General features: G+C 39.7%; 1 protein-coding gene across 1 annotated transcript in view; it reads left to right on the top strand.

The window, feature by feature from the left end:
- The first annotated feature begins 538 nt into the window (after nt 1-538).
- The window catches only part of GRAMD1C (GRAM domain containing 1C), a 96,969-nt gene continuing 84,681 nt past the window's right edge, over nt 539-12,826 (top strand). Inside the window, 2 exon segments of the mRNA XM_057696917.1 lie at nt 539-565; nt 6,157-6,306. Of these exon segments, the coding sequence (XP_057552900.1) occupies nt 539-565; nt 6,157-6,306 (177 nt within the window).

Here is a 12,826-nt window from a genome sequence, read left to right as displayed (position 1 = left end):
TGAATATCAATAAATATATCTGTCATTCATTATTTTGTAACACTAGCTGCAATAAACATTTCGTATTCAATATTCCTCGATTGTTCTAGAAATGTCTTTGATAGCTTTTTTTGCAACAACATTCGATAGCTTTTTATCAATAACTTCAGTCACTTATTTGAAGGAAGGAGCCCCGGCCATGCCATTCACTGTTTCGCACATTGGAGCAGGGTACTATAGTGAGAAGCAGACTAGAGGCTTTTCGGGGGGTAACTTGTGCCTAGGAGCCATTTCACGGTAGGCTCCGGACTCTGAGCTTGGGAGGTAGGTAAGGACAGGGGCTCATCTGATTTCCAGCAATGATAGGCCCGCAGGTTAACGAATTAACATTACATCCTGGGGGGCGGGGGTGCAGCGGCTGGGTCCTGAATGGCCGCCAGAGGGCGCAAGACACGCCGACGGCACCCAAGGTGGCCCTCGGAGGGCGGGCGAGCAGGAAGGGACCCTTGGGGAGCCTGGAGCGCGCGTGCGCGGTACCCCGGCCGCGGAGGCATCCGCGATGGAAGGTGCTCTAACGGTTCGCCAGGTAAGCGGCGCCGCGCCGCGCGGCACCGCGTTCCCAAGCGGGGGATTTACCCGGCACGTGTCTTCACGAAGGTTGTTTGAATGGTCTCAGGTTATGAAAATTATTTCCTCTTTTCCCTTTTCTTGGTGCTCTTTAGAGTAATCTGGAAACGGTCTCCTGCGCTTCCTGGGAGCCTTTCCCTCCGGGCGATGCTGGGAAGGTCTGCCTATTTGTGGGCGTGGAGTGCTGGCATTCGGTGCCCAGACGTCCTGGTCCAGATGCCCCAGCCTTAGGCCCCACTGTCATGATTCCGACCAGGGATCGCGTTGGTCCAGTCTCATGCCATTCCCTTATCTCTCTCAGCCCTTGATGAAAGGGCTCAGAACCTCTAGATAGTTCAGATCACTGTGCTGTCAACCACGTTTTTGGTTTCAACTCTTTTTATTTGTTTACTACCTTGTTCGATTAACGGAAGAACTTGCCGATTAATCTTTAGGGTGAAAACCCACTTTTGTTGCAGCTGTACCTGCTTTTCTGAACACTGTCCTCATTCCTTTTACATTAGTTGTGTGTGTGTGTTTTACTTTTAGAGAATCGCAGTCAGTGCAGTCTCTTTTAATCGAGAGCAGTTTACCGTTTACAAAACGGTAGAGGCACTCAGATACTTGTTGGATGAACAAATGAATGAATGCGCCACGTCAGATGAGTCTCAAAACATTCCTGTGAAATAGGCCAGGTGGATATTTATGGACCCAAGCAGCCACTCACTCAACTGTGTCCCTGGCACTGCGTGTTTGGGATAAATGGTGAGCGATACAGACGTGATCTCTGCTCTGAATGAGCTTATTGTCTGGACTAGGGAGCATTGTTACCCCCACTGTACAGGGGAGAAAACAGATTTAGAGAGGTTGAGTGACCGCAAGTGACCACGTAGCTAATACTTAGAGAGCTAGGATTCTGTTGTGAACTCCTACCCAGCATTTGATTTGGAGATAGAAACTGATGTCACACACACACCATGAAGAGGTTTATATATATAAAGGCTTATTACTTACATACATACATAGTGAAGAGGGAAGAGCAGGGCAGTCCCCTCAAGAAGATCCAAAATGATTTGAAAGGGCAAAGGAAGGAGGCTGGCTCTGGGCGTTTATTGTGGTTAGGGGGTGGGGTCAGGGATTCCTGGGTGTGGAGGAGGTCTAGCTTGGTTTGACTCTCCCACCCACACCAAAGGAAAGAATACCCAGGCTTTTTTTTTTTTTTTTTTTTTTTTTTTACCAACTTGCCCATTTGAGAGACAGAGAGGAAGAAGGAGGAGTGAAGTTTAAAAGCTGTCAGCAGGCAAACAAAAAAAAAAAGTTGAATGAGACATTATGATTCACCATTGATGTCTGACGGATGACTGAAATGTACCATTTGTCATTCAGTCGAATTTTGAACTTGCTTAAGGAAGCCATCATGGCTCTTGTATGAGGGCTGCAGCCTGAAGTCAGTAAGGAAGATGAAAGTTCCATGGAATGCCTTGTTCACAAGCCCAGTGATGTGTATTTTGAGAAATAAAGTGAGCGCCTTGCTCACTATTAGTGATGTCTGGAACTCTTGATGGAGATAAGGAGTGTCTTGGTGAGACCTTTTATTATGGCTTTAGTATATGTATAAACACATGGACCTGGATTTGTATTTTGAGTATGTGAAAGCAAGAGAGTTCCGGAGTGCTTTACTCTAAATGGTGCAACTCCTAGGCGATGGCCCAAGAGTCTGTAGCAATGTGCAGATGGAGCCAGTTGTTGGCCAGAGCATTCAGTGTGAAGAAAACTGTGGGAAGTTCAGCCAGTTGTGCTGACCTCTGGATCCTTTCCTTCATCAAGAACATCCTGGTTAAGGGATGAAAAGCAGTAGGTCTCCAGTGAGCTCCAGCATGTGTAGGGGTGGTGGTGCTGCCTAGTGAACAGCAGGTTTGTCCATCAGACTTCAAATGGGAGGTAGAAGTGTTGAATTCCTATTGCTTTCACTCAGTTGAATCCAAATTGGTCTCCAGGTATTCAGGGGGTTTGGGAGAGGGGTGACCTATTCTAGCAGCATGACATCTGAATGAGAACAGGGGAGGCCATGCCTGCCTGTAGGTGGGATATGCCAGAGGGCCCAGATTTGGTTCTGTCCTGCAGCAAGGAGACCTTGGTGGCTGTGCTGAGCTTTCAGGGTGTTGCTTCTAGGACCCAAGGCATAAAGGGCAGCTGGGTATGCAGGGTCATAGGCGCAGGGCTTGTGAGAGCCTTTGCTTCTAGGACTCTGCTGTTCAAATGGCATATTGTGCGGGGGTGAGGAGAGAGTTTCTTGCATCAGAAGCCTATGGACAACTTACAGATGCTATGGGTGGTTCAGAGGCTCCAGGAGTCATGAAAAGAGGCTGCTAAAGTCTCTGCAGTGAAGGATTCTTTGTGTGTGTATGTGAGTGTTTGTTTTGTGTGTGTGTGTGTCAGGGGGTAGGGGGAGGAAGTAGTACTCTTGGGAGTGTCTCTTGTATTACAATTTTGACAAATTTTAGGATCTTTCTTGGGAGGTGGCCTCTTAAGGGTGGATTGACCTGCAAGTAACAGCATAACCAGGCTTAAGTAAAATTTGTAAATGAGTAACATATAGCCTCCAGAGTCCAAAAAGATATACAAGATGTTGGACTTTTTAAAAAAAGTGTAGTTTATTCACGTATAGTTGATTTACAATGCTGTGTGAATTTGTACTGTACAGCAAAGTGATCTTATATACATCCTTTTTCATACTCTTTTCCATTGTGGTTTATCACAGGATATTGAATATATATGGTCCCCTGTTGGACTTGTTTTCATGTTGTTCCTTGACATTGTCAGGGATGGAGTCGCCTTTAGTTTACCAAATAGTTTTCAGGAATTTAAGCAAGGTAGCAGGCCTTACAGTATGTGTGGGGCAATGACCCAGCCTCTTTTCATGAGTATTTTTCCGTCCTGAATGGGCGTGTCAAAAGAATGTCTTCAGAGGAGGATGTAATCAGTGTAACATCATGTCTGTGCTCCTGTAGAGCACTGGATACAGTTACCTGTAAAGGTTGCATGTGGTGGCAAGGCTTTTGAGATACCCTGTGGGTAGCCAGGTCAAGGTATACGATGTCCCTCCAGAGGTAGAGGCAAACTGAGAGGTCACTGAACAGAGCGTATTTGTCAGACTTACAACATCAAAATATTTACCGGTTTCTAATTGAATGTAATTTTAGTAGTCAGTAATTTTAATGGTATTGGGTATTGGGTCCTCCAGGAGCAGGGCCACAGCACTAGGAATACAGCAGTCAGCTGTGCGGCACTCTTCATTTTTCCATCTTTACCAGGCCGCACGGGGAGGAGAATCACTCTTTCACTTATTAGGTCTTACATAATAAATCTCAGTCTTTGACGACCTTGTTTTGTTTTACATTGAGCTATGTTAACTATTTTAACTAGGGGTGGAGGGGTGGTCCACAGGGTCCGACTTTTATAAAAGCCATTTTGTAAGCCCCAAAGACTTGATATAAATTTATTACTCATTGGGTCAAAATATCCTCTGCCACTATGGGATATTTTAGGGCAGTGCATTCTGTGACCAGGGAGAATTTAGACAAGATAGTACTTCTGGTAGTTAAAGTGAGACATGCCTGTTTGTTGTCTATTTTATGTTGAGTAAGTCCCCTAAGATTATAGATTACAGGGTAACTTGTTTAAATTTAATTCTTTAGATCTTCAGGTATAACTGTAGTTTGAGGCCAGTATTGATTAGAGCCATGAAGATTTGCCAATCTGCATTTTAGCAGATGTTGAAGTTCATTCAAAACCTATGCTATAAATCCCACTCCTGGGAGTATATCCAGAGAAAGGATACACGCACCGGAATGTTCATAGCAGCACTATTTACAATAGTCAAGACAAGGAAACAATCCAGTGTCCATTGACAGATGAGTGGATAAAAGAGAAGCGATACCTATATACAATGGAATATTACTCAGCCATAAGAAAGAATGAAATAATGCCATTTGCAGCAACATGGATGGACCTAGAGGTCATCATACTAAGTGAAGTAAGTCAGACAAAGACGAAAGTCATACAATGTCACTTATATGTAGAATCTTAAAAAATGATATAAATGAACGTATTTACAAAACAGAAATAGACTCACGGACATAGAGAACAACCTTATGGTTACCAAAGGGGATAGTGGGGGGGGGAGATAAATTAGGAGTATGGGATTAACATATGCACACTGCTATATGTAAAGTAGATAAACAACAAGAATCTACTGAATATCTTGTAATGGAAAATAATCTGAAAAAGAATATATGTTTAGAACTAACTCATTTGCTGTACACCTGAAACTAACACAACAGTGTAAATTACCTATACTTCAATTTAAAGGATGGTTATATATTTAAAAAAAAAAACACCTATGCTGTAGAGGTACAAAAGCCAGTCTTTACCGTTTGTTGTATGAATTATTTTAACATGTCTTGGACTTCCAATTGGGTCATATTGTGGACTTCTGTTTCAGTTTTTTTCTTTTGGTTTGTTTGTTTCTTCTCCCTGTATCCAGCTGTGTTTCTTTTTTTCCTCTCTCTTTTTGATGGTTAGTGAATGTACTTAGGGTGACGGGATTCCTCTCTATCCTTTCATGTTTATAAATGTCTTCCTTCAGAGAACCTCAGATTAGTATCACCAGGCTTAGGGGCTTCCCCCAGGGCAGTGGTTCCTTCATAGAGTTTAGGAAACTCAAGCTTAAGTTGAGTTTGAATTACCCCTTTGCTGTGCCACAAGGGTGCCGTGGGTGCTCTCCCTGGAACCCTGAGGCGAAGGTGGTGGCTGCAGCAGCAGCAGTGTTTCAGAGTCCTGGTGAGCTCTGTGCTCTTATGACGGGTGCCGCTCCACCTCTCCTCCTCTTTTCTCTCTTTTTGTAACTCCAAAATGACTGCTCTTTCGTGAGTGACCATCATGAGTGACCACCTCATGGGCCCATATCTTGCAACAGGGTATACGCTCTCCCCTAAGCACGCTATAGGTTGAGGCCAGTGCCTGCTGGAGACATCTGACTCATTTATTTTATTTCTTCATTGTTTGTATAAATCAGAGTTAATTTACTAATTTCCCTACCAATGGACAGTAAGGTTGTTTCCACTTTCTTAGCATTACAAACATTGTTAACTTCGTGTGCACATTAAATTGCTGGGTTGTAATAAATGTATACCCATCTTCGACCCTCCTAGGCGTTGCAAGTTATTCTCCAAAGAGGTTGAACCAATTGTTAACTCCTGTTACATTTTTTTAAACTGTTTAATTGTTCCTCTAGCTGACTGTGAACTTCTGGAAGCTAAGGACTTTGTTTTATTCATTTTTGAACCTCTAGTGCCAACTAAACTACCTAATAAATAGTAGTAGTTGGAAAGTATATGTTGTATGTATAAATCTATGAACTATAGAAGCAAAAAAATGTAAATTACTGTTTTATAAAAGCTTAAATATTGTCCTTTTCATATTCATTTCAGTACTTTCAACATTAACTGTTTTCTTTTTAAATGCACATTTCTCAGTAAGTAATTTATATTGTTTGACACTTGTTTCCAGGTAATAAATGAAAGGGATTCAAGCTTTACTGCTGAGTTATAGGAAGAGTTAGAGGAAAATTCTAGTCCATTTGTGGATGACAATAATATAGTGTCAGCTAAAAAACAGGGGCCAAATTTACATAACTGGAGTGGTGACTGGAGCTCTTGGGTAATATATTTTCTTTCTTATATCTTCATTTCAGTCTTAAATGCAAGATTTGTCTGTAGCAATTCTTATAATATGTACAATATTTTCTTATTAGCTTCTAGATTTTAGATATTTAAGTTTTAAGCCCGAGTTCTGAAGACATTTCTGATTATGCTCTCCATTGGCCACTAGAATGCACTGTTGTCTGGCTTGATGGAGTGCAATTAATCTGCTTCAGTTTCCCTGGGAGAAAACTACACCACAGAAATGGATTCCACTTACACTGCTGTTCCTTATATTGGCAAGAGACTAACATTAGGCAGAAAGTCTCTCTCTCAATGTTACTGAGAAGCCAGCGATTTTACATAATTTTGACTTAAAGTATGAGTTCCTATACCTAAAAGGAAGTCTAACAATGTCTGACCTGTAGCGTGTAACGATTGTAGGATGGGTTTTAAAGGTAGGAGGTTCACGTTCTGTTTGCACTGTGTTCACCTGGTCGCATATCCTGGATATGCTTCAGGTTTCCCCACTGTAAAATGAGACTGCTGCTTGTTGATTAGGAGCAAAGAGTCTTTGGTAAGAACAGCATTTCTGTTACCGTGTGAAGGCCAGCATTTATTATTTTAAAGGGTGCATTCTAAATCTAGCAATTCCTGTGAGAGTTAAGAGCCATTTGATAGAATCTGATGTAATGCAGCTGAAAGTGAAATTTATACAAGATTTTAAGGCATATGTAGTTCCAATATTAATTCATTAAAAAGCTTGTCTCTTGGGGATAAGGTATAGTTGGTAGCAGAATTTCTTATAATTTTAGAGTAGACTAATTAACATAATATTAACAGGTTATAAGGATCATTTTAAGCATCATTATTCTGTTCATAATTAGCAGCTCATTTATTGACTGCTATTGAATCTTAGCATAAATAACAGGTTCTTACTGCCCATTAAAAAACTTAACATCATAATTTTTTTGAACCATATCCTAAGAAAAATATTTAATTGCTGAGAAATATACTAAAATAGCCACATATCCTAAAAGTCATGTCATCTATATTGGTTATATTATTTTTGGTCACATTTTAAGGAAGTATATGACTGCTGTAGTGTTTTCACCCTTCTGCACTGTGATTTTTATAGCTCATGTTATCATTGGGAAAACCTTTAATAGCCCCAAGGGCTATAAAGTTATATCTACAGGGCTAAACAGTTCCTGTGGCAGACTTAAAACGACGAAAAGGGTAAAGCAAGAAAAGGAAAAAGAAAGGAATGAGAAGATTTAGAAATAGAAGGAGAGAGAAAAATAGAGGTATGTGTTCTAGAACTTTGCTACTCTTTAAGTTTAGTGTGTGGGCCTGGCAGACTCAGCATTCCCTGATTATAAATGCAGAATCCTGGGCCCAGCCTCAGACCTACTGAATCACAACCTTCATTTTCCCAAGATTTCCAGGTGCTTTGTATGCACATTCACGTTTGAAAAGCACTAATTTAGGGTGCTGAATGTTCACTGTGGCTCAGTGTAAGTTTCTGTGCTGATCGCAAACACTTTATTTTGAGGACTTTTTATATGAATTCACATGGAATAGGTTTAGAGACAAATACAACATCTTAGAAGTTTTACTAACCTTTCCAAAGGTCACTTTTCCAGAAACCAGAGCTATCAGAGCTTAGAAGCAAACAAAACCAAAAAAGAACCTGAATAGCTAAATCAGAGTTCACGCCGATGGATCTTATGAGAGAAGAATCCCTCGGCCTTCATTTGGAATTTCTTTAATGTATTTTTGACCTGTTTTTTGTAAGCCTAAATAAATAGGTTCCCCTTGTGTAACTGAATAGATTATTAGAGATGGGAATTATTTGGTGATAACATATGGACAGTAGCAAGAAATGATAAGCAGGAGCTCAAAAAGTGCAGGAACCTGGACCTCTTAATGTGAAGGCCAAAGCCCTATGCAGATCAGGGACTCTCGTGTCATACTATAGCTGGTAAAAATGATGGTTAAGAAGTCTGGAAAATAAATAGTGTATTTTTTTCCCTCTGCTATTTAAATCCATATGCTTCTACCGCTTACTCCACTGTGTTGCCATTTTCATGTTCTCCTGGCAATAAAATAGGAATTGAATGAGTACAGTAAGATGTCAGAGTTCACTGAGAGGTCCAAAATTAACACAAGGAAGACCAATAGCATAACAGGAAAATATTCTTGAGGCACGTGACCTGGTAGTTACGTAAAGAATTAGAGGAGTGTCAGAGCTGTTTCACCGCAACAGCCAAGGAATCTAGTTTTGTGCCTTTTCTTTGTGGAAAGATTTCTACCAAAAAAGATGGAGATGGATTACTTTGTAAACTTTTGGTATTTAAGGTGTTAAGCCCCAGGGATCTGAAAAATTCACTCCTGTGTAATATCTCATGTATTCTGGCCTGGCTAACTCTGTTGCTCTAACTGTAGTGAATTTAAAGGGCAGCGTGATATAATTGAACAAACTGGAGATCAGGAACAAAACCTCTGGGGTAGATTGGGTGCCCTGCCCCTGGTGACTTCACCAGGTCGTGCTCTTGAGTGTGTCGCTTAACCTGTTTGGCCTCAGGTGCCTCACCTGTGAAATTCGAGGCTGGGCCATAATATTGCAGCACTGGAGTGTCTTGAATCAATAGAAAAAAAGAGGTTTATGGCTAGCTGGTGCTTGTAATTTACAGTTCTGAAAGCTGTGTGTCCGTTATAAGAGAGTATGTTATGTGGGGAACACCTTCCCTTAACATTGTCCCAGTGGTAGAAAGGTTGAAAAGTGCTAGATAAGAGGACACAATATCTGTACTATTGGAAAATTATTTTGATGCTTTCCCACAAGTAAAAAAAATTGTGAAAACGTAAGAAAAAGATACAAGAAAGTGAACCCAAGTTTATTGTCCCCCCCCCCCCCCCCGCCAGGCTGACTTCTTTTAGACCATTTGCATTTAACATTGTGCTGCTTAATAGACTGGCTAGTGTCTTTGTGATAGTAGGACTTTAAATGCGTATGATTAAATCGCCATAGCAGTTGATACTGAGATCAACAGCAGCACATTTTTGATTTCCATCTTATAAACATAGGAATCTTATTACATTTGTTTAATTTTTTTTAATATGAAAATATTTAATCCTAGTATGTGGGAGATGAGGGTTTTTAAAAAAGATTTTATTTGCAATCTTTTTTTAAATTTAATTTTATTATTTATTTGTTTATCTGATTTTTTTTTTTTGGCTGCGTCAAGTCTTAGTCGCAGTGCTCGGGCTTGTCTCTAGTTGTGGGGCACAGGCTTCTCTCTAGTTGCAACGTGTGGGTTTTCTCTTCTCTAGTTGTGGTGCGCAGGCTCCAGAGCAAGCGGGCTCTGTAGTTTGCAGCACGCAGGCTCTCTAGTTGAGCCATGTGGGCTCAGTAGGTGTGGCACGTGGGCTTAGTTCCACTGTGGCATGTGGGATCTTAGTTCCCTGACCAGGGTTTGAACCCTCATCCCCTGCATTGGAAGGCAGATTCTTTACCACTGGACCACCAGGGAAGTCCTGGGAGATGTTTTATCATTAACTTTTTTTTTTTTTTTCCATCATAGCTTTTTTTTTTTGGGGGGGGGGTGGGGTACACCAGGTTCTATCATCTGTTTTTATACACATATCCCCATATTCCCTCCCTTCCTTGACGCCCCCCCCCTCGAGTCCCCCCCACCCTCCCGGCCCCAGTCCTCTAAGGCATCTTCCATCCTCGAGTTGGACTCCCTTTGTTATACAACAACTTCCCACTGACTATTTTACAGTTGGTAGTATATATATGTCTGTGCTACTCTCTCGCTTCGTCTCAGTTTCCCCTTCACCCCCCGCCCCTTCCCATACCTCGAGTTCTCCAGTCCATTCTCTGTATCTGCATCCTTGTTCTTGTCACTGAGTTCATCAGTACCATTTTTAGATTCCTTATATGTGAGTTAGCATACAATATTTGTCCTTCTCTTTCTGACTTACTTCACTCTGTGTGACAGATTGTAGTTCTATCCACCTCATTACATATAGCTCCATCTCATCCCTTTTTACAGCTGAGTAATATTCCATTGTATATATATGCCACATCTTCTGTATCCATTTATCATTAACTTTTAAATCCTAATGTAACAATAAAAATTATGTGAAATGAAGAAACGAAATTTAAAATGACGTTAATAGCAAATAAGTATTTATGCTTTGCCCTTTAATGGTTAGCAAAATTACATAGCAGAGGAAAAAAACCCCAAATCAAAAACCCTTGTTTTCTTCCTGACTGATGTAATGGTATATTCCCCTTGGATTAGGTCCCAGAGGAAGAGTGTACAGAATTCTGCAGCAGACACATTTATTTAGTGTCACTTCTCTTAGTGATGTAGAGCTAGCAACTATTGGGAGTAGAAAAAAGCCTTTGAGATTTTCTGTTATGTATGTTTAGAAGATGACATCCTTTACTGGATTTTTAAAAAAGTCTTTATTTGAGTGTAGGTGATTTACAATGTTGTGTTAGTTTCAGGCATACAGCAAAGTGAATCAATTCTACATATACATATATCCACTCTTTTTTTTTTTCAGATTCTTTTCCCATGTAGGCCATTATACAGTATTGAGTAGAGTTCCCTGTGCTGTGCAGCAGGTTCTTGTTAGTTATCTATTATATATCTATTTTATATATCTATCTATTTTATATATTGTCAATCCCAATCTCCCAATTTATCCCTCCCCACCCCTTATCCCCTGGTAGCCATAGTTTGGTTTCTACATCGTGATTCTACTTCTGTTTTGTAAATAAGTTCATTTGTACCCTTTTTAATTTTTTTTTAGATTCCACATATAAGCATATGATATTTGTCTTTCTATGTCTGAATTACTTCACAAAGTATGACAATCTCGTCCATCCATGTTGCTGCAATACTGGATTTTTTAAATAGAAGTATTAGTGCTTTGGGTAAGGTACTTAATATTAAGCGTTCTTTTGTTACCTTGGTATTTCATTAATATTAAGTTCCCATTTAAAAATATTTGTCACTTATATATACTTATTCCTTAATAGCTGATTTAGTTGATATTTGCATTTTAAAAGTGGAAGGATTTATAGTTTTCTGAATTGTGTAACTAAAATTAAAACTAAATTTGTTTAGCGGTTCTTGATGAGTTTTTCTTTAAATAATTGTGTATTTGAAAATCTTGACAAATATAAATAGAATAAAGAAGATATGTTATATTAGATCCCTCAGTTCTTTGATTTAGGAAGGGAAATAAAAGAAAGAAAAGATGGAGTAGGAGAATTTTAAAAGAGGTTAGAATTCAAATTTGTTTTTTTCTCTAAAACGTTTTAAGAGCAAAACAAGTCTAGATTTTTAAATATTACCTACATATGTATAAATAATAACTAGTATACCTATGTTTTAATAAAAAATGTTTAGATTTGAATTTTTCTAGATCATAATCTAGTTTTTCTAATTGTGCAAGAAGTAAGAAGTCTTGATTTTGTGCTTTGTCGTTGACTTATTGCATGATCATAGTATTGCTATTCACAGGTAAGCTTTTCCATTTATAAATGGGAGATAAAACTTGCCACAAAACCTAATTTATAGGTACATCATGACAATTAATTAATGTTGCAGTGTAAATTTTTTTTAAAAAGCCCAAGAGGATTAATTAATATGTTTGTAACATACTGGCAACTTTGGAGAAGAGGCTTCCTATAATATGTTGTCCTCCACAACATATCTTGGATTTTTTTCAAGCTAAAAGTGATATTTTGGATTTTCACTTTGGAAACTGATGAAAAGAGTAAATGCGTTTTCCAGTTTCTGTTGGATTCAAAACCATATTCTACACAATTAAAAATTTCAATTATAGATGGATAGTGTTTGAAAAACCTAGATCTCTTTTAACACTTTTAAATTTAATTATAAAGGGATAGGAACTCGCATTTCTGGCAATATGGAGAGAGGACTATCTAACTTAAAAGCTCTTTTGCTACCAAGTACTTAGAAATTCTGGATGAACTGTTACAAGCATTTTTTTTTTTTTTAATAAAATGCTTTTCTGGGCTCACAAGATAGCAAGGGAAATACCCAAGGGCTAAGGAGAAGAGGGAACTGATTACCGGGGTGGTAAGCGCAGGAATTAATGCTGAGGCAGCCCTGAGGCGTTTACTGGTCTCACTAACCAAAGGTTTAATGGCCACACCGGCATGGGGGATGATGCCCTGGATGTGTAGGAACTGGAACTGAGAACTCTTTATACAGCCATGACTCTCGAAGAGCTTTATCCTCACAGGGGGCAGGTTGAAGACAAGGAAGTTTATCTGTCTAAACTCGGGCTTGCGGCGGTGGGGGAAACTCAGAGTAACTGTAGTCCATCTCTCATGCAGTTTTGGGACTAGGATTTAATACTTTATGAGTGAGCAGAAGGAGATGCAATAGATAGCATGTTAGTCCCTCCAAAACTTCATGTCAAACTACCAGAGTGAGCTTCTATTACCCTAGTCACACTTTGCTCAGTCATTCAGTTATTTTAATTGC

This window comes from Hippopotamus amphibius, chromosome 10 (assembly GCF_030028045.1).
Source record: "Hippopotamus amphibius kiboko isolate mHipAmp2 chromosome 10, mHipAmp2.hap2, whole genome shotgun sequence".
NCBI lineage: Eukaryota > Metazoa > Chordata > Mammalia > Artiodactyla > Hippopotamidae > Hippopotamus > Hippopotamus amphibius.
This window is presented reverse-complemented; position numbering and strand designations above follow the sequence as displayed.